Genomic DNA, 13,871 nt, shown 5'->3' with positions numbered 1-13,871 from the left:
GCTTCCTTGAACAGTATGTAATGGAACCTATGAGGGAGCAAGCTATCCTAGAACTGGTCCTGTGTAATGAGACGGGAATAATTAATGAACTCACAGTTAGGGATCCTCTCGGAAGAAGCGATCACAATATGGTTGAATTTAAAATACAGATGGAGCGTGAGAAGGTAAAATCCAATACCAGTGTCTTGTGCTTAAACAAAGGAGACTATAAAGGGATGAGGGAGGAGTTGGCTAAGGTAGACTGGGAGCAAAAACTTTATGGTGGGACAATTGAGGAACAGTGGAGGACTTTCAAAGCGATCTTTCACAGTACTCAGCAAAAGTATATACCAGTGATAAGGATGGACTGTAGAAAAAGAGATAATCAGCCATGGATATCTAAGGAAATGAAAGAGGTATCAAATTGAAAGAAAATGCATACAAAGCGGCAAAGATTAGTGGGAAACTAGAGGATTGGGAAATCTTTAAAGGTCAACAGAAAGCCACCAAAAAGTATGAAGAAAAGTAAAATGGATTATGAGAGTAAACTTGCTCAGAATATAAAAACAGATAGAAAAAGTTTCCCATTGGGAATATATAAAACAAAAGAGTGGCTACAATGAACATTGGTCCTTTAGAGGATGAGAGGGAAAATGTAATAACTGGAAATGTGGAAATGGCTGAGGCATTGAACAGGTATTTTGTGTCGGTCTTCACAGTGGAAGACACAAATAATATGCCAAAAATTGATGACAGGAAGGCTATGGCCAGTGAGGACCTAGAAACTATCATTATCACGAAAGTGCTGGTGTTGGGCAAGCTAATGGGGCTAAAGGTGGACAAGTCTCCTGGCCCTGATGGAATACATCCCAGGGTACTAAAAGAGATGGTGGGGGAATTTGCAAATGCACTGGTGGTAATTTACCAAAATTCGCTGGGATGGTTCCCGCAGATTGGAAAACAGCAAATGTGACGCCACTGTTTAAAAAGGGAGGTAGACGAAAGGCAGGTAACTATAGGCCGGTTAGCTTAACTTCTGTAATAGGAAAAATGTTTGAATCTATCATCAACGAAGAAATAGCGAGACATCTGGATATCAATTGTCCCATTGGGAAGATGCAGCATGGGTTCATGGAGGGCAGGTCATGTTTGACTGATCTGGTGGAATTCTTTAGAACATTACATGCGCAGTGGACAATGGGGAACCTGTGGATGTGATGTATCTGGATTTCCAGAAGGCATTTGACAAGGGGCCACAATAAAGGCTGCTGCATAAGATAAAGGTGCACGGTGTTACGGGTAATGTATTAGCATGGATAGAGGATTGGTTAACTAATGGAAAGCAAAGAGTGGGGGTAAATAGGTGTTTTTCTGGTTGGCGATCAGTGAGCACTGGTGTGCCTCAGGGATCAGTGTTGGGACCGCAATTGTTATATATGTAGATGATTTGTGGTTTTTGAATCTTCAAAAGGTCTGGATGATTGACACTTTTATGTGTTTGTCCAGATTTTTTACAAGCATAGCAAAAAGTCATCAATGGATTACATTTTCTCAGAGCTAGTTTTTACATGTACCACTTTACGGTGTGATAATCATTGGTCCTTGAAAGTTTGCAGTGGGTCAATGGGTAGGGGAAGTGCCAGAGCTTGGCGTAGAGCACATGAGAGACCTGAGGGGTGGTTGGAAGAGCAGAACCTGGCAATGTGGACATGAGAGGGACCCTTTGCACTTCATGTTTAAAAGGTCTCCTCATGCGCAGTAGGGTTCATGAATCTTCTAAGGGAGCGTGACCCATGACTCTTTAAAAACTTGACCCAATTCAATGAAAATTGTGGAGGAGTTCTTTGTTCTTTGAGTAGAAGATACTTATCTCTGCAATGGAGTTGGCCAGACTGGAAGTAATGTATGTGGACTCCGAGGAGGAGTATTTGCTAGCATGGTTGGGGAGGGTTTAAACTAAAATGGCTGGGGGATTGGAACCTAAGCAAGGAATCAGAGGAGGGGGAAACAAGAATAAGAACAAATGACAGAAAGGGGAATAAGAAAAGCAATAGGCAGAAAACAAGGGCCAGAATCAAACAGGGCAACGGTGGAAGATAATGGGAACAGGATAAGGAATGTTAAAAAGACAAGCTTTAATGCTTTATGCCTTAATGCATTGAGCATTCACAATAAAGTGGATGAATTAATTACAGAAATAAATTTAAATAGGTCTGATATAGTCGGGATACCAGAGTCATGGCTGCAGGGTGACCAGGGATGGGAACTGAACACTCAGGGCTATTCAATATTAAGGATGGGCAGATAAAAAGTAAAAGGTGGTAGGGTTGTATTGCTGGTTAAAGAAAAAAAAACGCAATAGTGAGGAAGGATGTTAGCTCTGATGATGTGGAATTTGTATGGGTCGTGCTGAGAACATAAGAACATAAGAACATAAGAAATAGGAGCAGGAGTAGGCCATCTAGCCCCTCGAGCCTGCCCCGCCATTCAATAAGATCATGGCTGATCTGACGTGGATCAGTACCACTTACCCGCCTGATCCCCATAACCCTTAATTCCCTTACCGATCAGGAATCCATCCATCCGCGCTTTAAACATATTCAGCGAGGTAGCCTCCACCACCTCAGTGGGCAGAGAATTCCAGAGATTCACCACCCTCTGGGAGAAGAAGTTCCTCCTCAACTCTGTCTTAACCGACCCCCCTTTATTTTGAGGCTGTGTCCTCTAGTTTTAACTTCCTGAGAAACACTAAAGGGCAAAAAACATTAGTGGAGTTTCTGTATAAACCCCCAACTGTAGTGGTGATGTTGACAATGGGATTAAAAAAGAAATTAGAGACAGAAATGATAAAGGAACATCTGTAATTATGGGTGACTTTAATCTGCATATAGATTGGGCAAATCAAATTAGTAACAATACCATAGAGGAGGAATTCCTGGAGTGTGTACAGGATGGTTTCCTGGACCAATACGCTGTGGAACCAAGAAGAGAACAGGCCATCCTAGACTGGGTATTGTGCAATGAGAAAGGATTCATTGGCAATCCAGTTGTGTGAGGCCCCTTGGGGATTAGTGACCATAGAAACATAGAAGATAGGAGCAGGAGGAGGCCATTTGGCCCTTCAGGTCTGCTCCGCCATTCATTATGATCATGGCAGATCGTCCAACTCAGTCATCCTGTTTTTTCCCCATAACCTTTGATCCCATTCGCCCCAAGTGTTATATCTAGCCGCCTCTTGTATACATTCAATGTTTTGGCATCAACTACTTCCTGAGGTAATGAATTCCGCTCTTCATGGCTCTTTAGGTGAAGAAATATCTCCTCACCTCTGTCCTAAATGGTCTATCCTGAATCCTCAGACTGTGACCCCTGGTTCTGGACTCCCCCACCATTGGGAATATCTTCCCTGCATCTACCTGTCTAGTCCTGTTAGAGGGTAGTGTGCAGCGGGATCTGGGTGTCCTTGTGCACCAGTCACTGAAGGTAAGCATGCAGGTGCAGCAGGCGGTAAAGAAGGTAAATGGCATGTTGGCCTTCTTTGCGAGAGGTTTCGAGTACAGGAGCAGGGATGTGTTGTTGCAATTATACGGGGCCTTGGTGAGGCCATACCTAGAATATAGAATATCCTCCCTGATCTACTCTGTCGAGTCCTGTTAGAATTTTATAAGTCTCTATGACATCCCCCCTCATTCGTCCGAACTCCAGCGAAAACAATCCTAACCTAGTCAATCTCTCCTCATACATCAGTCCCGGAATCAGCCTGGTAAACCTTCGCTGCACTCCCTCAAGAGCAAGAACATCCTTCCTCAGAAAAAGAGACCGATATCCAAATTATACTGCATCTGCCATTGATTTGCCCACGCACCCAACCTGTCCAGATCATTCTGAAGGATCTCTGCATCCTTGTCACAGTTCACCCTCCCATCCAACTTGGTATCATCTGCAAACTTTGAGATGTTACATTTTGTTCCCTCATCCAAATCATTAATATGTATTGTGGATAGCTGGGGTCCATAACATGATAGAATTCTTTATCAAGATGGACAGTAACATAGTTGATTCTGAGACTAGGGTGCTGAATCAAAATAAAGAAAGCTATGATGTGTTATAAACGGGAGGTTGATCCCTTCTCTGAGAACTAACACCTAACCACTCAAAGAGGCGTACCTCGCCTCATAATCTGTTAAAAGTGTGTGAGAAATAATATCAATTGCTCTTCAGCAGCTTTTAGTGGTTAAATCAAAATAACTACCTGAGACTTTCTCTGTAAAAGCAACAATAACACTTTATTTATCTAACTAACAGTGAACAGGTTAACTAAACTATTAACAATCTGAATAAAATACTATTCTATTGGAATGCTGGTTAGATAAATACAATTCCCACTTAGTAACAAAAAAAATAGAATTTTTAGTCACTCTCTAAATTACAACCAGTTTGTCGTCTTCTGGAATTTTCTGTCTTCCAGAAAGGAGTTATACAATAAATGGCAGAGTCATCAGGAGTATAGAAACACAGAGGGACCTAGGTGTGCAAGTCCACAAATCCTTGAAGGTGGCAACACAGGTGGAGAAGGTGGTGAAGAAGGCATATGGTATGCTTGCCTTTATAGGACGGGGTATAGAGTATAAAAGCTGGAGTCTGATGATGCAGCTGTATAGAACGCTGGTTAGGCCACATTTGGAGTACTGCGTCCAGTTCTGGTCGCCGCACTACCAGAAGGACGTGGAGGCGTTAGAGAGAGTGCAGAGAAGGTTTACCAGGATGTTGCCTGGTATGGAGGGTCTTAGCTATGAGGAGAGATTGGGTAAACTGGTGTTGTTCTCCTTGGAAAGACGGAGAATGAGGGGAGATCTAATAGAGGTATACAAGATTATGAAGGGGATAGGGTGAACAGTGGGAAGTTTTTTCCCAGGTCGGAGGTGACAATCACGAGGGGTCACGGGCTCAAGGTGAGAGGGGCGAAGTATAACTCAGATATCAGAGGGATGTTTTTTACACAGAGGGTGGTGGGGGCCTGGAATGCGCTGCCAAGTAGGGTGGTGGAGGCAGGCACACTGACATCGTTTAAGACTTACCTGGATAGTCACATGAGCAGCCTGGGAATGGAGGGATACAAACGATTGGTCTAGTTGGACCAAGGAGCGGCACAGGCTTGGAGGGCCGAAGGGCCTGTTTCCTGTGCTGTACTGTTCTTTGTTCTTTGTTCTTTGAGGGGATTTAACTTTTTTCTGAATGGCTTCTTTGAAGGTTTGAGTAAGTGTGTTTGTATTGACTACATCATCAGATTGTTTTGAATGCCCATTTCAAAAACATCTTATGGTCTTCTCATAATGGATATTGGGCGATAGGTATGGAAGATACATAAGGTTTATGGAGGATATAAGGGAGAATGGAAGGGGCAGCAAGGATACAAGGTGCATCGAGTTTTGAAGGGGCATAGGTGATTGGAGAAGGCATGGGAGTGGGTGGAGTGGTGGCTGTAGAGGGTGAGGGGTGAGCGTTCAAGGGCCTGACATTCATCTTTAGAACTTGGCCAATGTCTCAGTAAAGGGAAACCGGTGCTCTCGCCTACTGCCTGGTCACCCATCTACCTCCATTGCTGCCTCAGGTCTACCTCCAGAGGCTGTGGGCCCAACTCCATCCAGCTCCTGCCTCCCAGACATGGACTGGTTGAGCCAAGCAGACTGTTTCCACAATGAATTTTCTAAAGAGTGCCTGTACATTTTAACCTCACTCCCTTGTGTTCTGGCCAATATTTATTTATTTCTTGTTTTCCTTAACATTCTACTTTTTGGATGATTAACTGATTCCTAACTGCAGATAACAGCAGATGAGATATAGCCCACATTCTAACACTGTTTAAAAAGTAATAATATGGGAGTGAACTGGCAGGCCTTAAAATAAGTGGGATATTAAAGAGTTTGGGGAGTGAACAGCAGAGTGGGACTAGACTAAGTGGATATTAAAGGAACGGCGAGTGGGAGAGTGGGTGGATTTCTCTTGCAAGGAGTAAACTATTTATATCCTCTAAGATTCTCAGATTCTATGAATATGATGTGTTGTAATATCAGTAGACTGATTTACCTGAAGAGACACAGAATGATCAGCGCTGCACTCAAAAACAACAGAGACAGGCTATGTCCGACAGTGTAGCTTATCTTCACCGCCTGCAGGAATATTCCCTGAAGGAAAAAATATATAACATGAGAAACATAGGAAATAGGAGCAGGAGTAAACCACTCAGCCTATTGAGCCTATTCCACCATTCAGTATGATCCTGGCTGATCTGAGGCATCAACTCCACTTTCCCGCCCACTTTCCATATCCGAGATATTTGAAATTTGAGAACAGTCCCATTGATGGCTGTGGTAGCATGACCCCTTTAACAGGGTGATCGTTTGTGGATCCGCCTGGGGCCTATTGCTTGGAAGCCCGCAAACCCTGGCCAATGGCAAGAAAGCGCGCAGGTCTGGGGAGGAAGCGGATCCTCAGAGTGAACCCAGGAGTCAGGGAGTAAAGAGCTGTAGTGTAGTTACTGTGCCTGCATATAGTTTTACCTTGGTGTTGTTTAAATAAATGTGATTAAAGCAGCCACCTCGTTGATACCTCACGCTGTTACAACGGCAAACAAACTCAACATGATATGGCAGGAAGGGGAGTCTGTTTTAGCTTCATAGTGACACAGGAAATGTACTCAGAAAATGTCCATTGATTGATAATTCTAACAGGATGAAGGGCGGGATTTTCCATCCCTGTGTGTGCCGGGTACCGGAGCTGGCATACTATTGGCTGGTGGCGGGGTTCTATGTTTCTGCTGCTGTCAATGGAGTTTCCTGCCATTCACACCTTCCGCCTGCTGTGGAACCCGCGACGGGGGCTCGCTGACAGCGAGACTGGACAATCCCGCTGGCGGGAACTGCCGGAAAATCCCACCGTGTATGAACGCTTCTCTAACTTTTCGATAATGTCCGTGATGTTTCCACAAACCCCTTTCTGATGCTGCTATACCAGGATGGTTGATATGCATGCTGCATTATCCAATAATAAATCCCTAAGCCTAGAGCCTGTGTAATCACTGGCACTGTTAGAATGGATACAAAGGAGGCTGCATTATATTCCTTTAAAGCCTGGCATTGACAATCACTTTGCCTACTTTCCCCATGTGAATCCTCCTGCCTTTTACCTTGTTCTGTCCTATTCATTGCCATCTCTCCCTCTACAACTGCCAACAAATTGTTTTTCACTGGCTGTTGGCACCCTGACAGTGGCGCTCACACTCCCAAGTGCCTCGGAGAACTAGAACATTCTGCAGCGATCTCAGTCAGGGTCTGCCTGGTTCTGCTGGACACAGCAGTGGGTGATGTGGTGTGTGCCTGCTCCCTTCTGAGGAAGCAGCTACTAGCCAGGACACATTACCCTTGGCATTGTCCTGCACAACATCTAATTGTGCCAGGGAGGTAATATACAAACAGATTAGAGAAATGTGTACAGGTCACAGAATGATCATCATGGGGGATTTCAACTAACCTCAAAATTAATTGGCCAGAAAAGGTAGGAAAAGGGAATACGGAAATACAGTTCCTACATACAGCAATCCCAACTAATCTAATGTAAAAAATGCTCAATAAAAGGAAGCTTTACTACTGGTGGCCAGAATTTTTATTGTCGAGGAAACTAATCTTTGGTACCCCCTGCCTACTTCTGCCTCTCTGCGTCATGTGCTTCTTTTGACATTCGGTAAAACCTAACTCGTTGATTGAGCTTTTGGTCATCAGCCCCAGCATCTGCTCATTTGGCTTGGTATTGTTTTTTAATGCTCCTGTGAAGTGCCTTGTGATGTTAAAGGTGCGATATAAATACAGGTTGTTGTTGGATCCAGTATGAACAAGTATAGATAAGAGGCATCAATCTCTGGGCAATAGTGATCATAATATTGTATGTTTTGAGACAATAATTGAGAAGGATGCAAGTGCGACAAAGTCTCAGAGCAAAGAAGTGGGGAAAAGCAAATTCTGAGAGGTTGGGATTAGAACTTTGGAAAATAAAATGGACAACAGTCTTGGCAAACAATGAGGGAAAGCAATGGGAAACATTTAAAATAGTTTTCAACAAAGTCTGGGAAAAATACATTCTGATGAAAAGTTAACATGAAAGTGGCATCAGTGATCATCACAGACATAAGGGAAAAGTTGAGGGTAAAGGAAGTGACAAAGGCTAAAGAGGGTCAAATGGAACACGTGCATTCATTTCTAGAAGCTTAAAATTGAAAAGTAGTGAAGTTATGTTAAACTTGTATCAAATCTTGCTTAGACCAGAAAGGATATAGAGGCACTGGAGAGGGTGCAGAGAAGATTGACAAGATTGAGACCAGAGATATGCAGTTGGAGGCACCGATTGGACCGACAGGGATTCAGGCGCATTCAGCCCAGCCCACAGGCTCCTGTAGCGTGATTCGGAATTGCTGGTATTTTTTCAGGCAGAGTGCGTATGGGGGTGCTGGAAAACGGGTCCAGAGGTTGGATCTGAAACACTCCCAGTTTCAAGTCCACCCAGCACTTAGAATCAAAATGGTAAAATAGGGTCCCCTGGGTCTGAGGGAATCTTTTATTTATTTTGATTGGTGCCCCAATATTTTGAATGCTGCTATTGCTGGTAGAGTGACGTTGTGGGACCCGCCGAGCTTTTCCTCACTTTTCTCAACAAATTGTCTGAAATTATGGCAGGAAATTCTGGCAGTGCAGTCGACGGACCACGCCCTGCTTTTCCCGCCAAATAAACAGAAAATTCTGCCCAATGAAGGCGCAGAGTGATCAATTCCCATTGTGACAAAGAGCAGAACTAGAGGTGGTTAATATAAAATGCTCACAATTCAAAAGGAGCTTCTTCACCATCAAATTGGTGTGAATGTGGAACTGATCAACACAGGGGGTGGGCTTCTCACCGTGGTGAGATCGTGGCAGCAGGATCTTCTGGCTCTGCCGCCATCAATGGGATTTCCCATTGGTTTCATAGAAATCATAGAATCATAGAAACCCTACAGTGCAGAAGGAGGCCATTCGGCCCATCGAGTCTGCACCGACCACAATCCCACCCAGGCCCTACTCCCACATATTTACCCGCTAATCCCTCTAACCTACACACCTCAGGGGCAATTTTAACCTGGCCAATCAACCTAACCCGCACATCTTTGGACTGTGGGAGGAAACCGGAGCGCCCGGAGGAAACCCACGCAGACACGAGGAGAATGTGCAAACTCCACACAGACAGTGACCCGAGCCGGGAATCGAACCCGGGACCCTGGAGCTGTGAAGCAGCAGTGCTAACCACTGTGCTACCGTGCCGCCCCATTCCATCAGGAAACCTGTGGCACGGGTTCGCCATCAGCGGGAGCAGAAGATTCCGCCGGCAGTGCCGGAAGATCTTGAACAGGGAGTGACTGAGATTAGTTGTATGAATACAGTTAAGGAAAGGTTTGATAAGTATATGAGAGAGAATAGTAGGGCTAATCTGGAGGTATCAGATTGGCTGCTTGCTATATCCCTACTTTATAGAATCATAGAATCCCTACAGTGCTGAAGGAGGCCATTTGGCCCATCAAGTCTGCACCGACCACAATCCCACCCAGGCCGTATTCCTGTAACTCCACATATTTACCCTGCTAATTGCCCCTGACACTAAGGTCAATTTACCATGGCCAATCAACCTAACCCGCACATCTTTGGACATGTTTCACTCAACTGCCATTAATAAAATGGAATCACCATCGGGGAGCCAACATGATCCGAACCATTTAGTCCTGTCATCCAAAACAAATTTCTGGCCAGTTCAGTATGATCCAGATGTAATTATTCATTCTTCTGTGGATGAATAATAATTTAGGGAAGGGAGAGGAGATATGCTGGAAAGTTTATTTTAACCAGCCTAAGTAAAATGATGCTGGTCAGTATGGGGGATATAAATCCAATACTTGGAGACAATGGCTTGAACAGAATGACTGACCTCCACATCGGCCTCCATGTTGCTAATGTCAATTCCACATGCGTCAGAGTAAGCGTGTTGCAACTCAGTCCAACCTTCATCAGTGCACTGCCTGCTCACATTCCCTACAGGAGGATCAATATCATTAGAACCATGGTTAATAACGATTGACTGTCTCCCTGCCACAGTCATGCTGGGAGATCTGAAATTAAAAAAAAAAAATGCCAGGAAACCTCCCCTGGTCAGGCAGCAACTTTGGACCAAGAAAACAGAGTTAACCAGGTTTCATCGGAGTGATAGTCATTCCTCTCCCCACAGATGCCGACTGACCTGCTGAATGTTTCTCATATTTTCTGGTTTTACTTTTGTCACATAGATGGCAGCTTTGACGTGGTACCCTTTTCATTAATATCAGGGTGAAAGGTTAATTCAAGAGTTCAGGATGAAAGAGAAGACAAGAGAATCATCGCAAGCTGATATGAGTCGCATCAAACCAGAGTTAAAAAACTGAAAACTGAGGGATCAACATAATTTTGCCATCTGGGGAAAGAATGAGGAGTTTGGACAATGTCCCTCGATTTTGACAGAGAGGAGGAAGAACACAAACCTGCCTGCATTCCTGAAATATTAAATTCATCAATAACTTCTGCTAATAATTGAAATTTTACCCTCTTGATGTTCTTGATGTCACAGAAATTGTTTAATGGGGAGCAAGGTCCCTTAAAGTATCAGGTCCAATCAGTTTTGACCTTTAGCTGTGTTTGAGGGGGGAGCACTCTTATTCCTGAGTCAAAGGTTGTGGATTCAAGCCACACTCTGGAAAGTAAAATCCAGGTGGATGATCCAGTACAGCACTGAGGGAGTGCAGCAGTGTCAACTGGTGCTCTTTCCTCAGAGAAGATGTTAAACCTCAGCTTCCTTTCCAAATGGACATGAAAAGCCCCATAGAACAATGCGAAGAAAAGAAAGGGAGGTCTTTTGGTGTCCTGGCTACATATTTTCCTCAACCAACATAAAAAATCACATTATCTGGTCATTTATCCTTTTGTTCTTTGTGGAATCTTGCCCTGTGCAATTGGTTGCTCTGTTTTCTTACAGTACAGCTTGTAAACAGAACTCCCACTTACCCGATGAAGGGGCAGCGCTCCGAAAGCTAGTGGCTTGTGCTACCAAATAAACCTGTTGGACTTTAACCTGGTGTTGTGAGACTTCTTACTGTTCTTACAATACAACAGTGACAACAATTCAAAAGGTTTCAACAGCTGTGTAGCACTTTGCGCTGTCTTGTACTGGTGAAAGGTGCTTGGTAAATGCATCTTTCTAAACTGTGGCTTGAACTTCTTCAAAGTACAAATTTAAATTAGTCACTCAAAATTTGTGAAGCATGACGACGGACCATGCAGTTCAGTTTAATTATTTTGGTTTCAATATTAGATTGTGGTCACCAAGAGCTTTACGTTTTATTACATTTACTGGTAGGAAATGTTGAAAGCAATCAGAAGGAGAAGTGAGTCATGCGGCGAGATAGAATCCCAATGCTTTCATCTCTGAATCAACTGTGTAATTATAACTTTGAGAATATCAATCAATATTCACTCTGAATCCACAGGCTCCCACCTCAAGTACACTTCCTGTGGTGAACCATCGTTGGTTCCCACTAGGTAGTACTGAGCCAGGGTCTGGCCAGTACTACGAGTATGTATATATGTTGCTGTTGGGGTTAGGGATGGGTTGTTCTACTTGTTGCTGTTGGGGTTAGGGTTGGGCTGTTACACCTGTATTATAGTTATTATGGTACATCCCAGTCGGGCTCCGCCTCCTGGGAGAGGTATAAAGGTCACTGCTCTGTCTGGGACCCCTCAGTCTGGGATCGTGTACTATACATGGTAGCTTCGTTGTAATAGTAAATAAAAGCCTTTATTTCCTTGAGCATCTCAAGCCTCGTGTGTGATAACGCGCATCAATTTTATTTACTATTAATTAAACTCTCGTCGTTAAAAAAAAAGAAAACGATACAGAGAGTATGGAGCAAATGTTAAAACCCGAACGTCTTACACTGGATCCACGTGCGGCGGGTGCCTCTAACACCTTCAACCACTGGTTGAAATGTTTTGAGGACTACCTTGCAGCCTCCGCAGCGGTCACCACAGACGACGACAGACTCCAGGTCCTCCACGCGAGGGTAAGCGACACCGTATATCTCGCGATCCATGTGGCCACCGACCACACAAGGGCCCTCGAGCTTCTTAAGAAGCGTTACATTAAACCGCCAAACAAGATGCATGCTTGATACCTCTTAGCCACTCGACGACGGCAGCCCGGCGAAACGACGGAAGAGTATGTGAACGAGCTCCTACAGCTAGCCAGGGGCTGTAACTGCAAAGCAGTGTCGGCAGACCAGAACATGAACGACCTCGCCCGAGATGCATTTGTGGCGGGAATCGGATCATCTTATATCCGACTCAGACTGTTGGAGCAAGGTAATCTTGATCTCACTAAGTCGATAGAACTAGCGGATACGTTGGAGACGGCCTCCAAAAGCCTAGTATTGTATCCCGAAGACCACGTGGAGACAACGTGGCAGGAGCAGTCGCTGATCCCTCCTCGTCCCTCGGGTTCGAAAAGCTGCGTGATGGCGTGCCCCCACTCAGGCCTGACGACGGCAGCAGCTCCGGGCGGCCCGCGGTGTTACTTCTGTGGGGGAGTGAAGCACACTCGGCAGCGATGTCCCGCTAAAGCTGTGTTGTGCTCCGCCTGCGGTAAGAAGGGGCACTATTCGAAGGTATGCCGATCCAAACTTACTTCCAGGAACAGCAGTGTGGCCTGCGACACCCCGGAGCCCGGTTCTTCGTCGTCGGCATTGTCGAGGGTTTCGTCCACGTGCGAGGCCAGGACGCCACCATTACAATCGACGGAGTCGCAAGAGATGAGCGACCACCAGGGGTCGCTGATTTTGGGGCCATCACCCACGTGCGACCTATGGGAGCAGCCATGTTGGTCGGCACCGACCGTGAACGACCAGCAGGGGTCACCTTCATCTATCTCAGCTGCCTGCAGTGGCGCTCACGAACCAACGGTGGCATCGATCATCCTGGACCAGGCCAAGCCTCACAGACTCGACAAGTCTATGATGGACATTCAGGTAAACAAACACTTGATTTATTGTCTGTTTGACAGCGGGAGCACTGAGAGTTTTATTCACCCAGACGCTGTGAAGCGGTGTGGCCTCCAAATCCAACCTTTCAAACAGACGATTTCGATGGCATCAAGGTCCCGGTCTGTCACCGTGCTAGGGAGTTGTGTGGTAAATTTAACGTTGCAGGGCACGGTTTACGAGCGCTTCAAGCTCCTGGTGTTACCGCACCTTTGCGCGCCAATACTCCTCGGACTAAATTTCATGGTCCACTTGAAGAGTGTAACCCTACAGTACGGTGGGCCACTCCCTCCGCTTTCAGTGGGAGAACAGCAGCTTCCAAATTGCCCAACGCGCCCCGCCTGTAGCCTCTCGACGCTGAAGATTACCACACCCTCCCTGTTCCAGAATCTTGTGCCAGGCTGCAAGCCCATCGCGACTAAGAGTAGGCGTTACAGCGCTGAGGATCGGATCTTCATTCGATCTGAAGTTCAGCGGCTCCTCAAGGAAGGGATCATACAATCTAGTGCTAGTCCATGGAGAGCGCAGGTCGTGGTGGTCAAGAGTGGGAACAAACCCCGGATGGTCATTGACTATAGTCAGACCATTAATAGATACACGCAGCTGGATGCGTATCCCCTCCCGCGCATATCTGACATGGTCAACCAGATTGCGCAGTACCGGGTGTTCTCCACCATAGACCTCAAGTCTGCCTACCACCAACTCCCCATTCGCCCAGAGGACCGACAATACACGGCTTTTGAGGCGGATGGTCGCT

At 45.4% G+C, this 13,871-nt stretch overlaps 2 protein-coding genes across 2 annotated transcripts in view; one reads left to right on the top strand and one right to left on the bottom strand.

The window, feature by feature from the left end:
* The window catches only part of LOC144500567 (uncharacterized), a 1,101,151-nt gene that overhangs the window by 99,835 nt on the left and 987,445 nt on the right, over positions 1-13,871 (top strand). The window lies entirely within an intron of this gene.
* LOC144500258 (vasoactive intestinal polypeptide receptor-like) overlaps positions 1-13,871 on the bottom strand; it is a 248,782-nt gene that overhangs the window by 74,606 nt on the left and 160,305 nt on the right. Inside the window, exons 6-7 of the mRNA XM_078222934.1 lie at positions 9,982-10,085; positions 6,067-6,164 (exon numbers count right to left, since the gene is read on the bottom strand). Of these exons, the coding sequence (XP_078079060.1) occupies positions 6,067-6,164; positions 9,982-10,085 (202 nt within the window). The remainder of the gene's footprint in view (positions 1-6,066; positions 6,165-9,981; positions 10,086-13,871) is intronic.

Source organism: Mustelus asterias, chromosome 11 (assembly GCF_964213995.1).
Source record: "Mustelus asterias chromosome 11, sMusAst1.hap1.1, whole genome shotgun sequence".
Lineage (NCBI taxonomy): Eukaryota > Metazoa > Chordata > Chondrichthyes > Carcharhiniformes > Triakidae > Mustelus > Mustelus asterias.
The sequence above is the reverse complement of the archived record's forward strand: the minus strand, read 5'-3'. Positions and strand labels throughout refer to the sequence as shown.